This window comes from Dermacentor albipictus, chromosome 7 (assembly GCF_038994185.2).
Source record: "Dermacentor albipictus isolate Rhodes 1998 colony chromosome 7, USDA_Dalb.pri_finalv2, whole genome shotgun sequence".
In the NCBI taxonomy this organism is placed as follows: Eukaryota; Metazoa; Arthropoda; class Arachnida; order Ixodida; family Ixodidae; genus Dermacentor; species Dermacentor albipictus.
The window spans coordinates 92,936,877-92,957,764 of NC_091827.1; the positions used below are offsets into that span (position 1 = coordinate 92,936,877).

At 46.8% G+C, this 20,888-nt stretch overlaps 1 protein-coding gene and 1 long non-coding RNA gene across 3 annotated transcripts in view; one reads left to right on the forward strand and one right to left on the reverse strand.

Annotated features, from left to right (window-relative positions):
* Positions 1 to 828: 828 nt before the first annotated feature.
* On the reverse strand, positions 829 to 5,108 carry LOC139048085 (uncharacterized). The gene is made up of 3 exons (XR_011507475.1): positions 4,972 to 5,108; positions 4,211 to 4,862; positions 829 to 1,981 (listed from the first exon to the last, which is right to left on the reverse strand). It is a non-coding gene; the product is annotated as an uncharacterized lncRNA (long non-coding RNA).
* The window catches only part of LOC139048084 (uncharacterized), a 56,640-nt gene continuing 40,762 nt past the window's right edge, over positions 5,011 to 20,888 (forward strand). The window contains exons 1-3 of one of the 2 annotated variants that reach the window (XM_070522510.1): positions 5,011 to 5,122; positions 10,830 to 11,073; positions 14,223 to 14,374. In XM_070522510.1, the coding sequence (XP_070378611.1) occupies positions 10,942 to 11,073; positions 14,223 to 14,374 (284 nt within the window). In that variant the 5' untranslated portion in view covers positions 5,011 to 5,122; positions 10,830 to 10,941. Of the gene's footprint in view, positions 5,123 to 10,821; positions 11,074 to 14,222; positions 14,375 to 20,888 lie in introns of both variants that reach the window. The other variant, XM_070522511.1, reaches the window with a different exon arrangement.

The following is a 20,888-nucleotide window of genomic DNA, read 5'->3' on the forward strand; positions in this document are numbered from 1 at the left end:
CAGGCGTGGGTTTTCTTCGGAGCAAACCGTCGCCCCGGGACTCGGGGAGGCGCCGGCGTGGCAGCACTTACGTGGGCTCTCCTGCTTCGTCTTGCTTCCCGAGCCAAGGATTTCAAAAACTTATTTTCTCTCTCTGTCTCTCTCTTGCTCTCTCTGTATAAGACAGGAGAGGACGCACAGTTCATCGTGTATGACTGTCTGTTGCGCTGACCTGCAGACCTGCGTCGACAGTTTAGGGCAAAGGCTTCTGTGTGTCAAGGGGCACAGTATTGCAAAAGGGGTGGGGGTGGGGAGACTAGGAGTACGAGGTGAGCCGATGCGCAAGCTGGTATGCGAAAGGTTGTAATGAATACAGGCATCGCGAGAGCGTCAATAGGCAACACAACGTAGGGAAGTGCTTTTTCCAATGCGCCTCCTAGTATCCGCGACAGCAGCAAAACAAAGTGAAGGATGGGGAGGAAGCAGACGGCCCGTGCGAAGGCGCCGCCAAGTTAAAAAAAATATCGCAAGGCGTAAGGAGCGTAAGGCGCTATTCACTTCAGCAATAATCGGCCCACGCGCTTTAACGCTATAAAGAGGCTAATAATTGAATACCTTAAGTTTGGTTTTCTTTAGTTAGCTGTTGTAACCTTAGCTGCGTGCTGCCGAGTCGTCAAGATGTGAGTTGCATCAGCATGGTCAGCTTGAAAGAGAAGCTGACCTAAGGCAATGAAAGAAAAAAAAACAATGAATTACACAACAGCAATGAGTGGCAGTGGGTAGTCCGATAATTCGCAGTGGGATGTTTACTCACAGCGTGAGCGCAACAAGCTCTTCAATAAATACTGGCATGAGTGTAATGGCGCGTTTGTAAGAACAGCATTCGCACGCATGTGCTCATACAATGTAAGACACATGCTTGTCGGTTGTTCCTATAAAGAGCTGTTCCTCCAATTTGAAACGCCTAAAGAGAGCGTTGCCTCGATTATTCATAAACGTATGAGCGAGCGATAATAGTGCCATGAACATGCATGCACATTCTATGAATCCTGACTGAAACGAGTGAAAATTAAACTAAAATTTGGAAGGAGATCAAACCTCCAGTTGATGACGATGACTCAGCGAATTGGGGGTGAGGTAGGGGCGGTGGCACCGCACATTATTGCTTCATTACTCGCGTGAGGGGAGTAGGACGAGCGTCGTATTCATTTTTTTATTGAGCTACATTTGGGCCAGGCCCACATTTTGACGTGGGATGGCGTGTTGAATATTTTAAAAATATGCAGGATTTAACACGTCAAAACTACGGTCCGAATATGCGACACGCTGTTATGGGGGACAAGCACCCGTCACGCTAAGGTCACTTTACACGACTTCTTTGCTACAGGTACGTTGCTCTAATCCAGCTATTGGATAATTTTATTGAATCATTTATTTAAAGATTACAGTTTTGCCATGAGGACAAAACAACGAAGGCGATAGCAACATTTGAGGACATTACACGATGTAAGGCTCGTAGCCATATAGGCTGTATGTGTTGCAGTAAACATAGCCTGGTTAAGTAATGACGTGTGGCGTGACGTGCGCAGACACAAGGAACCACAGAAAGAACGAGATGGCCCGCAAGCAGCGTTGGATGGAACTACAGAGCATGGTCGGCCTCGTCGCCTTGCTTCGGCGTCACGTTCCCGTACTGCGGCATGCTCATGGCAAGCACGACGTGCGTCCGCCTCGCGTTTTTGCACCGCAGTGTTTTGCCGGCGTGGTTACTTTGCGTCGACCTTCCGTTCCCGCCACGACGCGTCTGCGCACCCCTGCCGTTGAGATGCAGCGTGCGCCACACGCAGCACCATGTGTCTGCGTCTGAACCACGGAGTGGTGGTATTGGCGCGTACGCGGGACAGCCTTGCTTCACTGCGATTAGCATTTGACAGGATCTGCTTGGCTGGCTTTCCCACATCTTGCCGCGATGTGAGGGGCATGGAGCTTCGCTGCAGAAACCCTGCACAAACAGGTACTGCCATGGGTATTACATCTGAGAAAACGATGGCACAAGCTGGCAGGGTCTACATAGCTGGGGTAAAATTTGTTCCAGCATGCAAATCTGTCCAACTTGAGATCTCATTCGCAATGCCGGTGACCTGTGGATGCGCGTGAGGTAAACCAAGATGGCTGCCCGGAGGAGGATCGCGAATGACGCGGAGGGCACGGAATCGTGTTGTATGGCACGTTGTGACAACTTTGCTGCACCATTTCATTACGTGACTTATATTGAGCCAAACGGAAGCGGAAGTACGATTAATATCAGAAATGTTTTTATTTTCAACAAATTTCTTTGGGGGTCCTCCAGGCGAAAAAGCTGTGACATGCATCTTGACTGTACCTGAAGGCCCTCACATGGCAGACGTAAGGCTCCTATCGGCAAACGTACAACATATGAAACACTCATTAGGGTATACAGTTACAAGGTAGAAAAATAAATGTGGGACATGTAAAGAAACATTCATCTTTTCAGATAATTATATTGTATCGATAAAATAATCTATTACTCTTAATGAGCGGCAAAGCTAAGATGCATATTGTATTATACATTACAAAAGATCACATTTCAAAAAGTAAGCACCAGATACAACATCTCTAGGATGTACAAAATTTTGCTACATTGGATTATGAAAATAGTCAGTGCGAACGCGGATATTACATACAATAAAGAATGTGAAATATGAATTGCGTTTCGCTTCATTGTGTATTCAGTCAAGTTTACAAAAAATACGCTCTAACTTGTTTTCGAGTCAGGGTATTTACGATAACCTTTTCTTTCCCAAATTTATTTGACAGCGAAGGTGGGGTATGTCTTAGCAACTTCATGGGATCATTTGTGCGCCTGTATGGCAATAACCACCTGCCTTCGCTGCGGGTACGGGCGTCACCTTTTCGCATTCATGTCGTGACGTTTGTTTTAATTAGTTCCTACATATTTCGGAGCCGAACAAAAAAGTATACAGTAGCCGGTATTCAGAAACATTAGTTGCTCGTATTGCATTATATTTATGAAAAAAGTTGCGCAGAACAATGAATATAAGGTACATTGGCCACATGTCGAGATGACAGCGATTTCATAACTAGTTCAAAGTGACATGTCTTCTGAATCTTCTGAAAGCCTAACGCCCACTACTTTGTGTTTGGTCGAAGTTTCAATGGGTGTGCCATCCAAGAATAATTCTTCATTTAAATAAGACTGCCTGCCTCTTGCCTTGAATTATATGGCCTTTGATTTGGAGCTAATAATTGTTAGATCCTTATTATGAGACCAACCCGACATATAGCAAAGGATGCTGTAAGATCTGTGTAATAGATCATTAAGATCCTGGCCAGAGACAAACAGGCTCGTATCACCAGCGTATAGTACAATGGATGCATCACTCACAATTTCAACAGTATTGTTTACATAGATATTAAACGAATTTGGACCAAGAACACTACCTCTGGCGCCCCAATTTAATTTCCCTATAAGAACAGTGGTATTTGTCAGTAGCAACGCACTGCGTCGGCTCAGACAGATAAGATTGAAACAACTGACTTTCCACACCTCGGATTGCAAAGCCTTATAATGGACATGCTGCGTTCCTTCATGTTGTGCGCATTTTTTTGCCTAAGGAAGAACTGTTACAAATGCTAAGAAACAAGGAACTTTCTAGGGTAACGACTCCATACACAATTGAAACATGAAAACACGTATTTTCAGCCCAATGCAGAAGAGTTAGCTATGCTCGAGCGCACATAGCCAATTATAGAGGTTGAGAGAGCGCATTATTGCCTTAGTTCAAATATTGTACGTGTACCGCTTTAGAAAGATACATTTCTCTTGGAAAACTAGAGCACCATGCTTTTTGAGTAGTCGCTGTGCGTAACACAAAGCTCTCTGCCCCGAATGGCGTGCGTTCATAGGCCGCATTTCCTTACGAACCATCTTATTTTTTAAATTCGTCATTGCATCCAATGTGCCTCGCAGCTCGGATGCTGCCGCGTCGCTGTTATGGCTGGCATCACCGCTCATTGTTGCGCATAAAAAAAAAAACGAAATGAATGTCAGCGTAACAAACGGACGGCAGCTGTTCATGGCTGCAAGGCCGCCGTCACTCGTCCATGCGGCTAACAGTGACATAACGAAATGCGAAGAGTCGTTAACGAAGTCGTTAACAAAGGGCAAAAGAACTTGCTGTGGCCTTACCAATGAAACGGCGACGAAGCGGATGCTGGCAGAAGAGCCCAAGAACGATTCTCAGGTGCATTTTACAGAAAGAGTCCGATGGCATGGCCTGACTAGGTTTCGCGCGTGTTGTATCGTGCCCAGTGGTCGTGCCGCCTATCAAGCTGCTATCCGCAGCCGCAGCCACATTTTTCTTGATGTGCTCTGCCACCTAGCGGAATCGGCGATGCTCCATAGCTCGGTTGCGAAACGACTGGTGTGTCCAGTCTTGTCGTTTACTATGCTACTCTATGGCTGAACCTTGAATAGTGGCTTGATGTCGAGCGCACAAGGCACGGGGTATGCGCCGAAGGGGAGCCGCCCTTCTGTAGAGGCAGCTGCGTATGCTGCGGCTCAGCGCGGTCGCAAGGGCTTCATATTGTAGGCAATCTGCCGTGGGGAGAAAGTTCAGTTGTGCCGAAGGCTGATAGTTTCGGGCCACAAGTGGTGCCGCCGATTGCGCAGTGGGCGAGGCAGCGGCAACGTATACACGATGCGGGTCCGTCTTCTTCTTATCACGCAGCTTCTCGTCGGCCTTGGTGATCCGGTCATGAGCGAGCGTTCCGTGCAGATGCCGTATTCCTAAATGGCCACATCAACGACTACCGTAGTGCGCGCGCACACTTCAAATCATCTGTTAAAAAAAAAGAACAACACTTGTATCATCGCTGGATTGTAATTACAGCTCGCTCGTCAACCTGCTTGTCGGAATGCTGACGACAGAAAATGGGCATGACGCTCACCTTGTTGACGCACCAACGAGCCGTGTATCGCATGCGCAGCCGTGTAACGCCTGTTCGTTCTGGTATAAAGGCGCCAGCAGCGCGTTCTTTGTTTAGTGGGCGAGTCAGGAGCAACTTATAAACGATCTTGCAGTGCCTCCTTTTCACACAGGTATGTAACCTTAAATATGCTTATTCCATTGGCTTCGATGACCGTTTCCTGTTGCTATTACTTCGCCTACGAAACTATGGCGTTGATGATTTCGCAGTGAAGCTGCATATAGCGATGCTTTGGTTGTGGTCGATGTCCGCCCGTCTAGGTGTCGTTGTCTCCGACTCCAGTTTCGCGTGAAGGCTCTGTAGCTCTTAATCTGATCTAAACAATCTTCAAAAGAATTGTACTTATACTGCCCGCTATGATGACTCTGTCATCACGCCGAGTTTCATTTTCTTCTAATAATTAGTTAGGTCACAGTGAAGTTGTAAACGCTACAGAATTCCCCATCTGCTGTCAATATATGGCTGTCTGCGGGGGGAGTATGGATATAGGAAGTGGCCATAACTATTTTTTTGCAAAAAAACTACCCCGAAACACATTATACTGAAATTGGCTGCTAAGACGCCTCTGTCCTTACGCAGAGCTTTGCTTGCTTGTCATAATTAGTTAGATCACAGTGCAGTTTTGTAGTTTGCAGAATTCCCGTCTTCTGTCAATACGTGGCTGTGTAGGGAGGGAGTTTCGTCACAGACAACGGCTACACCTGTAATTTTATCAAAACTATCACAAAACAAGTTGTATGACAATTAGCCGGTGAGACGTCTCTCAATTCGCGCCGAGTTTCATCTGGTTTTCTTAATTACGTAGTTCAGTGAAGTTGTAAATATTGTAGTGTTCCTGTTTGCCATGCGGCGGTACTTGAAGATGTGACTATTTCATCGACGAATAATAAATCGCCACATGGTCTAGCATTGTATTTGTTATCCGTGCCCTTGAATAATAATAATAACAATAATAATAGGAATGATAATATTACCTACACAGGGTGTTCTTATTTAGCTGCACCAAAGTCTTTAAAATTAGGACAATAATAATCCCCGTAACGTTATGTCCGCCGTTCGAGTGTACGGATTAGCAGCCTCTAGATACAGAGCGATTTCTGCAATTGCGTGCGCAATTAGTGAAGTCACGGTAATAAACTTTCTAATTATCAACAATGCATTGCAACAATAGAATTGGGAGGATGATGAAAGTAGCGTGGTGCAGGCCGGCGCTAGTACTGACTCAGAGGAAGCAACGGGTCACTTTCGCCTACAACCTAGCCATGCCATTCGTCGTGGGCGCGTTTTCGAAAAAAAACGAGATATATGCCTGCGAATATCGCAATGACAAATTAGGCTGAGCGAACGCCAGGTAGGGTGAAGTGCTTGGGCAGGGGCACGGCGTGCCTGAGACGCCTGCTGGTTGTGAGCAATAGCAGGTACAGGAGGCGTTGTCTGAACGAAGGCTGCTTGCAGAGCAGTAACCTGGCCATGCGAGGTCGACGATGTTGGAGGGGCACAGCTCGCAGCGCAGCTCACTGTGGACGGCTCCTCTTTGACGTTGTCGCGCAGGCCAAGAGCCCAAGATTGAGGTTGAATACCGAAAGGACCGAACAGTATGTGAGCCCAAATTAGCATGCGCAGGTATGTATCCGAAGACGGACATGTCAGAGGCGTCAGGAAGTAAACGTTTGGCCTGGCGTGCAGTGCGTCCAGATGTTTTCAAGTCCCGATGAAATCGTCAGATTCTTAGATGCTTAATCGCCAGTGGGCTGAACGCAATGTGCCCAATGCCCTTTATGATGGCACGAACACTTCAGGATGGATTCCCTCATGCTAAGTCTCAAGTCGCCAGCGCCAAGAAGATGAAGACGACAGAGACCTCGTAACCGCGAAAGTCTTGAAGACTCAATAAAAGTTTTCACTCACTCACTCCCTCATGCTACCGTCAACACGATGAGAACGATGCGATTCATTCATGGTGGGAAATACCTTTTAGGAATGCTTCCGTGAAGGTGGTGTCAACACGGACACGAAGGGCGAGGACGCCTTCGATATAAGAAGTGCAAGATTCTAGAGGAAATTGCATGCGTTTACCAAGATTTTCCTGGTCATCTCGGTGCGGATATTTGGCGTGCCGAAAGTCTGCTTCAGCTGGTGTCGGAACGCCACCCGGTCAGGCAACGTGCTGTCTAGATAAAAAACCACGTGTTGGTAACATCAAAAAAAGGTGAAGGCGATGCTTCAAAGCTTGTGAAAATTATCCTACTGGTTGAACTCCCTCACACCGCCATTGTTGTCCAGTCAGTCTTTACCACTGTCAGCACGAAGACCAGCCACCATGGTTGGGTTGCGCTGCTGAGTGTTGACGGTCCATGATGGAGCGGCCGGTTGGGCCGAGACGGTGACGCCGGATGCTCCTGGGGCGTGGCGGTGGAAAGGCGGAGTAAGCGGCGACTTTAACGAAGCTCTGGGAAAACTCGAAGTCGCAGATGACCATGGGATCGAGAGCAGCTTCCACCACTTGCGAGGCAGCTGTTGCACAGTCGCGATCAATTTGAAGGTGATCGCTCGAGCGGCGACCAAAACTAGGAGCAGCGCCACGTTACGTCATCACCGTCGGTCAAGAGGGAAATATAAGATAGCTCCCCTCTCTCGCTTTTGGTGTTCCCTGAAAAGCTGTCACTCCCGTCACCGTTCGCGGTATAACCTGCGAATTCATTTCGAGTGCGTTGCGAGCTGTTGCACAGAGGCGTCGTTGTTAGCCAAGATATGCATGAGGAAGCGACGCACACAGATCATTGCCGTGAACGGGAAACAAACGCAAAAATGTGGCGTGTTGGTCTTGGGGGTGATGGTTGCAGCCTGGAAGAGCATAATAGGGGAAGAAGGCAGCGCAAATTTTATCTTCACAGTTCCGAAATCGGCCGCTATGCTGCTTGGAAGGCCCGCCGGTGGATGCTGGTGCGATCACCTTCCAATTGATCACGACTGTACGTCAACGCTATATTGAGCAGTGCGGCGCGCAGAAGAGAATGCCGCTGGCCATGATCAATATATGCGATGCAGAAAATGAACGGCGACTATAATTCTCACAATAAATGCAACGAGTTCTTCTTGCTCTTTCTGTGCATCCTTAGCTGCCATTCTGATATTCTTTATCGTCACTAACAATTACTTTTCACAATTTTCTTTGGTTAGCTTCTCTCATTTTCTAGTGTTGGCAGTAGCAGTGACATTGAAACCTGGCTCAACATTCGCGCTGGAGGGACGAACAGTGTTGTAAGGCAAGAACGCCTTGAACACAACGTAGTGGTTTCTCAATACCGCGTCAGGGGCCTTCATAAAGCGCAGCGCTTTGTTGTTTTTGAGGGCATGGAAGCTGTAAATCACCTGATAAAGACTGAAAAATCATGCATTGTTGACATCTTGGCATCAACATCCAAATTCATTGTGCCTGTGACCTATAGAAGCCCGTTTTAATTCGTAGGCCGACTACTGGTAGAACTTGAGTACCGGCGACCTTCACGCGTCAGAACTTTAGAATTAAACTAAAAACAGCAACAGAAACCTGCAGTTGCTCACGTTCCTCGAAAACGTTCGGTAAACCGTGTAGGATTTTAAAAGCAGCATATTATTGAGCCTTAAACATGCTGTTCATGTCTAACATTTGCAAAATAAGTTGCATGTCAATCGTATATCTAACAGTAAATAATATCTAAGTTTAATGGCCATGAGCTGTTCTTCATGTTAGAAGCCTGACTGCACTAAGCAGAAGTTCGAGCAGGAGCTGCTATCGCCTATGAAGGCCGAGTAAAAGTGTTTCCAAGACAGGTGTGCCAATCAGCTACCCGGCTTTCCCCCAGTGACCCAAGCATAGCCGCAGGAGGCTAATTGTGACAGGGAGGTAACCCAGGTACCTGTTTTGATCCTCGCGTTATTTCGAGGAACGTTTTCGATCTCTCCATTTTAAGTGCTTAAAATGCGTTTCCTGCTTGTTAATTTCATGAATAAAGTAAGTTGCTACAAGTAATTGGTTAATAAAAGGTAATTGAATGAAACGGAGCGTTACAGAGTAAACGAAATTTTCAATTACGAAGCTATCATAATTGTCATCCTATTGAAGTAATTGTTTCAAGCAATTTGTTGCGCAAAAGTTTGCTTTATAAAAATCTACACTCGTGAAAGTGTTCAACATTTGTGTGACACCGCTGTTAAAGGCCGCGAAACTACTACCGAGTACTTGTTCTGCATGAGCGTTTTATTGCAGTTAGCATGCTGGGCTACTTCATGCAGCTCTAGCTCTGTGGCTATTTGGATCGCTAACCGCTCTGCGAGCTCTCCAACAAAAAAACCCTTTAAAATATTCCCGACTAACCGGTATCCAACGAACGCAACAGGGGTTCCTTAAGCACAGCGGCTGAATGAATTAGAGAGCTGCGCCCCAATTGCACTAGACATATGCCGCTCTTCAATGGACCTCCGCCACGCGAACTTGATCGCTGTATATATGCCGCCAGCTACGCGGCCCGCGAAGGAACAGTTTCCGCTTATTATTATTTAAATACAATGCATTGGTAAGATACTATATACAGACGAGGGTCCCAAAATCAAAGGCTGCAACTCCAGTGGCCAACCTTTGCGCGCAACGGACATCGTAGGTTTTCCGTGGACTTCTCGGCAGCACTGCTAGGTGGTGCAGCACGCCCGCAGGGAAACGCGAGAAACCAGCCCGGCTGCAGCACACGCGTCAAGCATGAAGCATTTCTCCGATTTCGTACGCGGCTGCAGAAAGTGGATTAGGGGGACCCTGCCCGGGCTTAAGAGGGAGATTTAGCTCGGGCCCAGCCTCCATGCGGCCTGTTAAAACACATGTAAAACGCATACACGGTTTTCTGAGGTAACCACTGTGCGGATTTTGCTGAAAAGTGTTGCATTTGAGCGAGGAAGTAAAATCGCAGTGGCTGCTACGTTGTGCCACTGCATTGCTTTGATGCTAATTCCATTACTGTCGACAGTGCCTTCGTGAAATGGATTCTGCTGTAATTCGAATGCAGTATATTTTTCTAAATTGTTAACAATGAATGAGCAGTGGCCACATTTTAAGTGTATTAGGCATTTACGTTTCATAGTTTTGTAAACTATTGCTGTATAGTTATTTGATGCTTTGTGATGCATTCATAGGTTTCGTGCATAAAACTTATTGTGAAACTGTACTCTAGACATCATCTTTACTTCACTTCCCTTCATGTACTTGCTTTATACACATAGACTTTGTATGTTCTGATTTTTTGCTAGTTCTGGATAATTTCTGGGTGTTTCAACATTTCAAATGCATTAGGCATTGATGATGCATTCAAAATGTTGATGATGCGTTAGCTATACGATGCATTCACATGTTTTATGCATAGAACCGCATGTTAGAGTTTTCTATATACATCATCCAAAATAAAAAAAAGGGGCTGACAGATGGAATAGCACACTGTGGTATGAAGGTTATAAACAGGGATAAGGTGCTTCAGAAAGGCCCGCCTTTCTGAATAACTTCCTCCCTGTGTATAACCTTTATATCACACTATGTACGTCATGTTTGTTTCTGTTCCCGTCCTGTACTTATCTTATGTGCCGAGCCACGTGCAGCAAGGAGACTTTTCTTATTAGCACTTTTGCGTTCTGCATGCAGGAAACTGAACATTACGAATAACCACATAAAAACGCGCCTTGCTCGCTTCCGGTGAATTTTGTGCGTGTGATGATTTCACGCATCACCATTCCACTGACAGTTTCCTGTTTGACGTTGTTAAATCAGCATTTGTTAAGTACTCCTATTAGCCATTCAGGAAGAGACCGAGCGGTCCGTGACGTCCTGTGGCTGAAACACGCTGATCACACTCGCGCCAGTGATCAAGGTGGCACCGACCCACCTGTACGGCACTACGCACGCTTGAAATCATGTCGAGTCTCGCCAGCATGATTTTACAGAAGATCTGCCTGTTGTTGCTGGTTGCTGCAATGGCCAGCTGCCATTTTGGGAAAAAATCCAAAAGCGCCCAAGATCCCGTCGACGCCTACAGGGTAATTAAGGTAAGCTTACTGACACACTTCTCAAGACACATGTGAAAACGTGCCAGACGTCCAGGCACTAATGTCAAGACACAATAACTCATGCAAGCCGCATGCTCTACGAATGATTTGGTAACAGTCCCGTGTCTTACAATGCTCACTGAGCATGTGCTGGTGGGCGAGTTGGTTATGCATAAATACCAAGAAGGTGCCAAAATTCTCAGTTGTTAGTGCGTCTACGTGTTTGTCTCGTGTCTCCTTCCTTCGTCCGTTGTTTTAATTTGACGCCTTTGTTGTAATCTTACAATGCTCGTTTTACGTTCTCGGCCAGGCAGGATCTAAATAATGCAGCGTCTTTCTCTTCTCGCTGCTAAGAGATAGAGACGGAAAAATCATGGCAAGGAAACGCGGGCTGGTCCTTTAGACGAACATCCGCTTTGCTATCCAACACTAGGAAAAAGAACAGAAAGAAGAAAAAGGAATTCTGCACTGCGTACACGCGGGAAACTGCACAGTATGAGTACAAACCACAACTTAGCCCGGTGCCCTTCGAGAAATTCATTGTGGCTGTTCTTGAAGCCATTATATGTAAATAAAGATATCTATTTGGTGAAGACGACGCATGTAGCCACAGCTCCAGTATTCGTGACTTCTTCGGTGACTGCAGCTCAATTTGGTGTTGTGTGGTCTGTTGTTCTGCCCGTAATAGTGTCTAATTAGCGCCAGGAAAGCTAAAATCTATCACATGCATTTATTTAAATAGTGCGCGCCTCCAACCGGAACCGGAAGTTTGGTTTACTCAGCCAAACTATGGGGCAATCCGGGTGATCGTGAAGATGGCCCAAGTAGTGCAGTCTAAACAAATCACATAGTACTATAACGTGCTCAAGCTTCGACGCCAACCGCTGTTGAGCTGTCCTTTACAGCGAAGCTGTTATCTTCTCGTTGGTCAGAATTTTTATTGTCGATGTCCGTGGGGAAAAATGTGGGCCGACTCAGAAGGCTGTGCAGTACCAGGCGGACCCTCGGCGGAGGTGAAGCAAGCTTCAAGCGCTTGGCAAAGTGAAGCTAAACGCGCATTAATTCCTGGAACCACACATACAACATACAGAAGAGCATTCGCTTCATAATCAGTGAAAACAAACTTCAAAACCACATAATTGATAAGCCACTCCTGATAAAATGCGAAGCCCGTAGCACTCTGCGCATACGTTTCCCAGCAATGATTACTGTTGCGCAACCTGCTGTGGCGACGGCAGCTTGCGACGTGTGACGTTAGGTTTCTATCCTTTCGTATATAAGATAACTACTCTAGCAACTGATTCATCGCATATTTGTGACTAGAGCGAAGCATCAGCGTAAATATAAGGAGCGGCAGACGGAAAAAGAACTGCAGTAAGACCAGCGGAGGCATGCTTTCAACATGACCATTTATCCCGTAACTCTAGATCACTGTTACTGCCATTACTCTTAAGCAGTAAAGCATTGCGTAACATCTCTCCCGCCCCCCCCCCTCCCCCCCCCCCCGCCGTCACGGATTGTAGTGGTGGTTTTCAACGGCTTCGTTGGACATCCACTGTCGCAGAGCCGGCAGGACGAGTCAATTTGCCTTATTTAAAGAAATTTGAAATCTTGCCGTAAAATCTTTTTATGCATCCAAATGCGCGACTTGCTGGGGAATCTTCTTACGATGCGTGCACTTCATCTGAGTGGGCGGTCTCTCAGCAACTGTAAGTTATGCAAAAAGCCAAGATGGCGTGAAGTGGCATGCAACGGGGTTATGGAAGAGATATTCAGTATAATAAAATTAAAATTGCTCACTCATCTACCAACATCACTATATGAGTGCGTTTAATGGAAGGCCTAGGCTAGCACAATTACAAACCTGAATGCAATGTGTTACCGCGCGCTGCAGAGCTATAAGCTTAATACCGCTTAATTCGTAGCTTTGTTTATTCGGCGATCCAGGAATACAGAATATTGTCTCCTAGTTCTAAAAGTCACACCGGTCCTAAATTATCTGTATGCCCTGAACACTATACCTTAAGACATTTAGAACGATTTCGGCGAGTCGAATGTTTTCTTTTTGAGGTATTTTACTCCAAGGTAAGCGAAATTATTGAAGCCATCGGCGCATTGCACAAAATTATATTCATGACAAAAATTGCAGAGATAAAGAACTTTTCAGAATCTGACCATTAGCGCAATAAGTCAATAAAATATATTAACCCATGCCAATATATTAAAGTACATATGAAAGGAATAAAATCTACAGATTAGGGCCCATGTGGAATACTCAAAGTCGCAGCAATCCATTTGCCTCATCTAGCGCCTCTCAGTCGTGTAAGAGTTCATGCAAATCCTTTGAGGAATAGCATTTCTATGTAAGCTCCCGTCTATTAGATGCCTAAATACCGCGTGTAATGCATCATGCTGTTGGCAGTTTTTTTTATTTGTATTGTGGGGTGTCACCATGGTGTTGACTTCGCGTCAGAAAACCTACACACTCGTTTGTGATCTAAACGTGTTTGAGAAGTCAGCATTCCATTACTAGGCTTGTCCTACGCAGAACCAACTCTCAAACTGCCATCAAGAAGCTGCACTCATGGCGCAATACTGTGCAAAAGTTTGACTGCTTGGTTTTTTTGTATGCAGTGACGTTTTCAGACTGATACATGTACAGCACACCGGGACAATTTCAGCTCACTCAGACCATGTGCCGTCATACCTGTTATGCGACCTGGAAGTGGTACTTACTAATAGATGCATGTAAGATTGACACAAAATGTCCTTTCCTTTCTTACGCAGAAACGTTATTTGTAAATATCGAAAATTAGGCTCGTAATTACAAAAATATCATCAATTAGTACGCTCAACAGAATGGTTCGCAGCCAGTTGTGAGACAGGGCTTATTAGAGCAGGTGGCTGTTCTGTTCAATGGCTAACAGCCCATATGAAGAAAAAGCTTCCTGAATTCGGCCTTTGATACGCGATTGAGGAAGGAACATAAAAAAAAAATATTTGTAACTGATTAAGCCGGCTGCGCAACGAAGGAAGTGGCACTGAGTCAGCGTGCTTCGTAGTACGGATATTGCTAGAGTTAACGAATTAAGCATACCACAAAATGCTGTTGTATCTTTAAAATTTGCTGCACAACTACATTCACGCAGATGGTTGCTTCCGTGCCATATATGGCTGCAGCATATACATCCAGCTCTGATCCAGCTTACCAATGCATGACCGCTTCGTTGACGAGCTTCGACGAAACGAAGAAAGAGGGCACCTACTCCTGGTACTTGAAGAGCCCGGTCGACCACCGAACGTAAGTACCGTGAATGCAGTAAAAGCAAAAAATACCACCGCTAATATAGCGGTATTCAAGCAACTATCAGCTCCGATGTACACGTCGTGAGTTTATTTCGGGTCACCGCAGCGTTTGAGCGCTCGCTATGGTGCTGTTACACTACTGATAACGAGGTCGTGTGTTCCTCGTCGCGAGTTCAAGAACGAGCTGCGGGAGCGGAATACCGAAATGTTTGTTTACCCTGCATTGGGTGCGCGTTAAACAACTCCAGGTGGTCGCACTATTGCGGAGCCCCCCAATACGGTTTCCCTCAATGCCACTCTACAGTTTAGGGACGTCAGGCTCAACAATTTATCAAGTACACACGAAAGCTAATCTTTATTTTGAGTTGCTGGAAACGAAATGGTGGATCGCACGTTTACATAACATCAAGTGTTAAGCGAAGCTTTCCTTGATAGCACACATGTTAAAGTAAATAATGCGTGAACGTAACGCTCACGGCGGAAACGTCTAGCGCGAAATGGTGCAAGTGGAACGGAGTGACCTTCACTAGACGAGGTGATCTTGCTAAATACACGAAAACTGACTAAGTGCTTCAGACAAGACAGTGACCCTATGAAGTGGTCAGCTCAAAACTGAGATGTGTCGATCTTAACATTCAGTGATTCTTGCGTAAGAATGTAATGTTCCTCGTGGTTCATGGCCACCAGACGTCATCGTTATGCGTTGCACTTATAAATTCAATGTTTGTCACATTCCTACTGGCCACGGCCACCACCTGCCGTTCTTCCGTTTCTCGTTTTCGAGACAGCAAACATTCGCTTTCTGCGCCATGCTTCACCGCACCACCAATACATTTTTGTTGTACTCGATGCTTTTTTTTTCAGGCAACCATCACCTCAACGCTCAAAACACGCTTTGGTCGCTGCTTGTTTGTCTGCTTGCTTTTCATTCAGGCGTTTACCCACTACTGGAAATTAGTTGCTCATGTTGTCGACTTCGTGTTTACATGTCAATTACCGACTTCTTGCATTTGGTAATAAGTACTGGTAATGGGTTTCTGTTAATTTAACGAAATGGCATATTCCAGTGTGTATGGTCCAGTTGGTCATTATTTTCACCGATGCCAACGGTGTTGCAGTGATTCCGGGATGACGATGGATTCAAGCCGGCGCCCTCAGCTACTACTTCTAACTCAGCGCCCGCCTCTTGCCGAGCGCGCGTTCCAATCCCAACTTCTTTCTCAGCGCTGGCTCATGACACCTAGCGGCAATATAATAATGAAAATATCACAGCGGCTGTGTGATGACAATGGGGAATTACGATTATTTGAAGAAGACAGTGACGACCACAGAAGAATGGCGATGGAACCATGACGGCAGGCTACAACAACAGCAACCATGACGGCCTGAGGACCATCGCTTGACGTCAACGGAAGGACGACAGCTGCATAAATGCGGCTGAATCATTATGACGGAATGATGACTGCACGGCGACAGGAAGACAACGATAATGGCGTAATGAAACCTCATCTGACGAACGAATGGCAACAAAGAAATGGTGCCATAAAAGTAAGTGCTGGGGTAAAGCTGGCAAAGAGTAAGGACAGCCCCGTAGCATCGGCAGAAAAATTACCGTGGCCTCGTAATGAAGGAATGCCAATGATACGTATCGACAACGCTGGGAATGAAGGCGCCGAATTGATGGCAAAACCACAGCGATGACGTGGCGAAAAAAGTGTTTGAGCTCACGTCTGCACTTTAGTCTGCCGCGCCGGCCACCTCGATTTGCACATGCTGGTACCGGTCTGTCTTGTGCCCTAAAGGCCAATCGTGCAAGCCAGCACCCAAGCATACCCAGTGCCCTAACTTGTATACTTAACAAGATAGCAGCAGCCAGCAACCCGTACTTGAAAAGTGGGGCGGGGTGGCAAATGAAGCTTCTGAATAAATGTCATCTCAGATTGCATGCTGTAGAAACAGATGGATAGCCAAGGCGGCTCTCGCATCGATTCACATCTCTGCAATGGAAAACGCAGCCGAACTCTTCTTTAGATGGATGTAGACGGTAATACGCTACCATCGAATGGTATAGCAACAATTCGCATTGACACCATCGAAATGAGTTATATGTGAGGTGTGTACTGCAGCGGGACCCTTCTTGCGCGTCTAAACACACTCGGTGTCATCTAGAGCTGCCGCCGTGAAGCCAGCACACGGACACCGAAATGCATCTCTCGCCAGTGCGTTCGAGCGTGGATAAACGCTTCACATGTCAATTGGACAGCCCTCTCGCGCCTCTTGCTGGACACGCAGCGCCATCTACTGACACGGCACATATGTCCGCGCGTGGGGTTGGAGACGATAAGGGCGGCGCATGCCCTATCGGCACATAACCAGAGACCCAAGTTGGCATTGAACAGGTTCAGTCAGTCACCCGATTCTTCATGGCAGCCTCAAGGAGTTTCTTCCTAACCCAGTATGTACCCATTATCGCGTCTATATGGCTCATGTCGGCGTGAATGAGGTTCATTGAAGAGCGGCGAATATGTGCACATTGCCACATGCTCGGTGACCCGATTTGGTCCTATGGTTGATTTCGAACCCTGTTATCCCAGCACAGCAGACCTATGTGCTACCTATTCGTTCACTGACTATTCAGCGACCCATATATACGGACAAACGTTTAGACAGAAACGTACACAGATAGGCACAGATAAGTCTCGAAACGTGCGTGAAATACACGAACAATGCGAACGCATCTAAAATTCTGCAGAGCCCACCTAACTTATGTTAAGACGAGAAAATGGCAACGAACAAAGAAAAGAGTTAGAGGTAGGCATGATTAAGTGCGGCTGAAGTGAAGATTGCAAGCTGTACCCCTCCGTTTACTTCTTTTCACCTGAAATTGCATACGGCTAAATATTCCTTTAAAATGAACAAAGGAATGCGGTAGCACCTGTCTCACGATGGCTGCCGACGGAAATGCGTTTAGCGTTGAACCACTACATCGGCTTCACGTAATCGCCGAGTCGAAACGCAATACGAATGAGGCGTCTATTGCACCGGCACTCCTCTGCCACGCTTCCCTAATAGGGTACGTAGATAGGGGCGCCACCGTGCTTGGTATAAGCCGAGCATGGTATCGACGCAACCTGTTCCCTATGAACACTCCGAGTCATCTGGCGGAGCCTGCGCCTCGCCTCCTAAATGCACGGGGCGCCGATGCGTAGAAACGCTGCGAAACTTAATACAGCAGCCCGGCTCCCCTGTTGCACTTCTTTCTAGATAGTGTGCGCCATCGAGTAGGGGTTACGAAATGTTCTCGCGTGGCTTCAGATTGAAACGCATGAAACGCGTCAACGCTTAGAATTCTTACCTCACAAACTGCACGCGCAGTGGCCCATGCTCAGTGACACAAGTTGGTGAGAGGTTCATTGAAACGCGGCACGTACCCAGTGTATATGTGGCCTAGCTTGCTAAATCGTCTGGCTGCTGTCCTTGAGGAGCCTGTGTAATGTGGGTGTGATTCTGGAAACACAGAATAGCGTTTAATAATTTTCTAACGGCATATTTGACTCGTGAACCAGCACCCAGGCTCCGGTCCTGTGCCTTTCTTACCATATTCTCCGCCAACTTTTGTCACTGGTTCGGTAGACTGGTCCATGAGGCAGCGCGTCGGCCTGCTGTACTGAGGAAAAATGGTTCAAAACGAACTGTCTTACCAATTGGCTTTACTGGATGTGGTGGTAGGGGTGTGTAATGCTGTTTAATGAACCTCTTTGATGCTGACTCGGAGCACTATAGGTACAGGGCACTTGGTGTGTACCGATCTTCAATGAACCTATTTGAAGCCTGTGTCGTCGATCTAGTTGGGTCCAGTGCTCCAACGTACGGTTGTGTATCACGCAACAAAATAGGGAATTTGTGCGCATAAATTCGACTCAGAATTGAAATTTCATATGCCTCACAAGCTCAAAAGAAGCCAAACAGGCATGGTGCACTGGATTCACCTTGGTGCACCTTAGCACCCAGGCGCATCACTCGTTCGATATTTTTAAGTTGATGGGTGTCTCTCGCGGGAAGCTTTCTCGTTGCGCACGTGATTTGAACTTTTGAAATAATGCTGACACGTCGCCGTGGGTTTCTGGAAGACGTACTCGAGTAGGAGCGATAGGTTTTCATTACATAACGCTACGCAGAGGAAGCCAGAACACACATTTCGTGTGAAAGTTTTCAGGGTGAAAGCCTAGACCAAACCGCAGCAAGCAAGTGTGACGCAGACCATCCATCGCGCACGAACCTTGTAAACTGCACCTGGCAAAGCTGCGCGGGTTACATGTCGCGAGCACAGTTGCTTACCTGTGCAAGATCTGATTGCCAGGCAGTTTTTGTATGTTGCCTTCAGGAGCTATATTCCCAAGTGATCAATTGCTGCGGTGCATCTGCTAGACACTTCGCGCGTGTCTACAGCGGAGGCATCGAAGTAGACGAACGAAAGGCCTTCTGAGTCAGCGATCGAAGCGCAGCCGATAGAAACCACATGCTGCATTTTTCACGAGGGAGAACGCGACACGGCTGCAAACGATACTGGAATACTAAGCCGCTACAACGAAACGGGTGAAAATGTTGCACGGCCGAAGTGCAACCGTGATTTGACGCGTCATTTACACGTATCGCCAGCTGCCTCTCTACGTTTACTAGATAATAGAGTAGCTGCCTGTTCGGTCGACTAAGCGCCGCCGAGGATAGGGGCATGCGATGCCGGTGACGCTAAAATCACCTAACTTTGCTCCCTGTATATCTGAGCATGGTAAGCGTGGCCCGCAGCAGCACGGCGATGCGTTGCCGCAGCGCAAGTGTGCGGTGAGCGAGCGCTTTGTTCTTTGTTGAAAGCGAAATGTCAGCACCCTCGTTTCAGTGAACCAGATATGTAGTCCGGTATGCTGCCGGTAAGCCAAGCTAGCTTGCGAGACACTCTGCTCCTGCTGCTCCGGTGGGACGTGGACCGAAATCCAGCGTGAGCCACGCTAGATGTAGAGCGTGTAAATTTCGTCCGTGTTGCCTAACTGCGCCACGTGTGGATAGCGGCTATGTTGCGCCGAATTACACCCGCGCCCTTAGCTTGGTTGCGCTAACGCACTCATCCTTTCCGAGTGAAGACGGGATGCATCGAAGCTCTGCTCAATGAACGTACACAAGGAGATACAGAAAACCTGCTTCACTCGAAGAACGAAGGTTCACATTAAAGGAACGTCGGTGGCGTGCAATTGGGTTGGCATGGCACACGAAGCAGCCAACGAAGTATACTCACTCTGTGGTTAGCAGATGTGCTCGAACTGTTCGCTGATAAACGTGTCAAAGTTAGAAGAAAGAGAAGCACACGACATGGGCACTCGTTCTCTACAGTCCTTGTTGTATGTCGCTTCCCGGGATTCGTGACAGCCGTCCTGCTTTTTTTTCTTGGTCTGAAAAACGTTGATCTCCGTGAGTGTTTCGTGAGGGACCCAGTACCATTTTACGCGCAAAAATTGATGTATATCTTAAAACATGAACCTGGGCTTTTAACGCGGTCAAAAATTCTGTTGCAGTTGGCCTTTAAGGTAGAACTTCATTATGCAATGTTTTCTGTTTTAATTTTTTATATTCTGATAGATAAAGAAAACTTAAATTAGGTAAGGAACTACACATCGACAGCCATCTTTTCGACGTTTTAGTTAAGATGTGATTGCAGTTGCAGATACCTGGGGCTGCAGTGGTCGGCCCATTTGGCCGGGTTACTTGTCCTGCCAATAATTTTGCATATTTTCTTTTTCATCACACCAGTTTTGTTGCGTTGTCCTTCTATGCCAAGGGCATTGAGTCAGTTGCATTAGCATTGTCGGCCATTCACGGGCAGCACTTTAAAGTCGGACACAGCGCCGGTGTACCAGTGACCTTAATCTTCTTCCGTTCCTCCAAAATGGCTGGCCCCATCGGTGCCAATGTCAATGTGGACGTTTGTATCAACCAAACCCCGAATGAAGCTCTCGCCTGCCAGGATGTACATGCGGGACCTCGTCCACCAGAGGAGCTATAGCAGGAGCGAAAATTGGCTCGGGGCGTTGGTACTCCAATAATGGTGACTAGGTTCCGAATCAGTAGACCACGGGCATTGCAGCCCCAGTGGCCAGAGAACCTTCATTCCATGGTTGAAGTGTCGGCAAATTTCATACGCCCTCTTTGTGTGCCTGTCGGCTTCATCTGCCCTGTTATTATTACCCCACCGGAAAGTCGAATATGCACCATAACTCCTCTATTAAATATTCCGATTGAAAAAAAAAATGAATTTGGAGTTTTACGTTCGAAAACTACGATTTCATTAGGAGGCACGCCGTAGTAAGGGACTCCCGGCAAATTTTGACTGGCTAGGTTTCTTCACCGTACATTTAAATATATCTACACGGTTTCTTTTTCATCTAAATGTGGCCGCTGTAACCGGGATTTGTTTGATCCCGCGACCACGTGCTTAGCAGCGCAATTCTAGTAGCAAA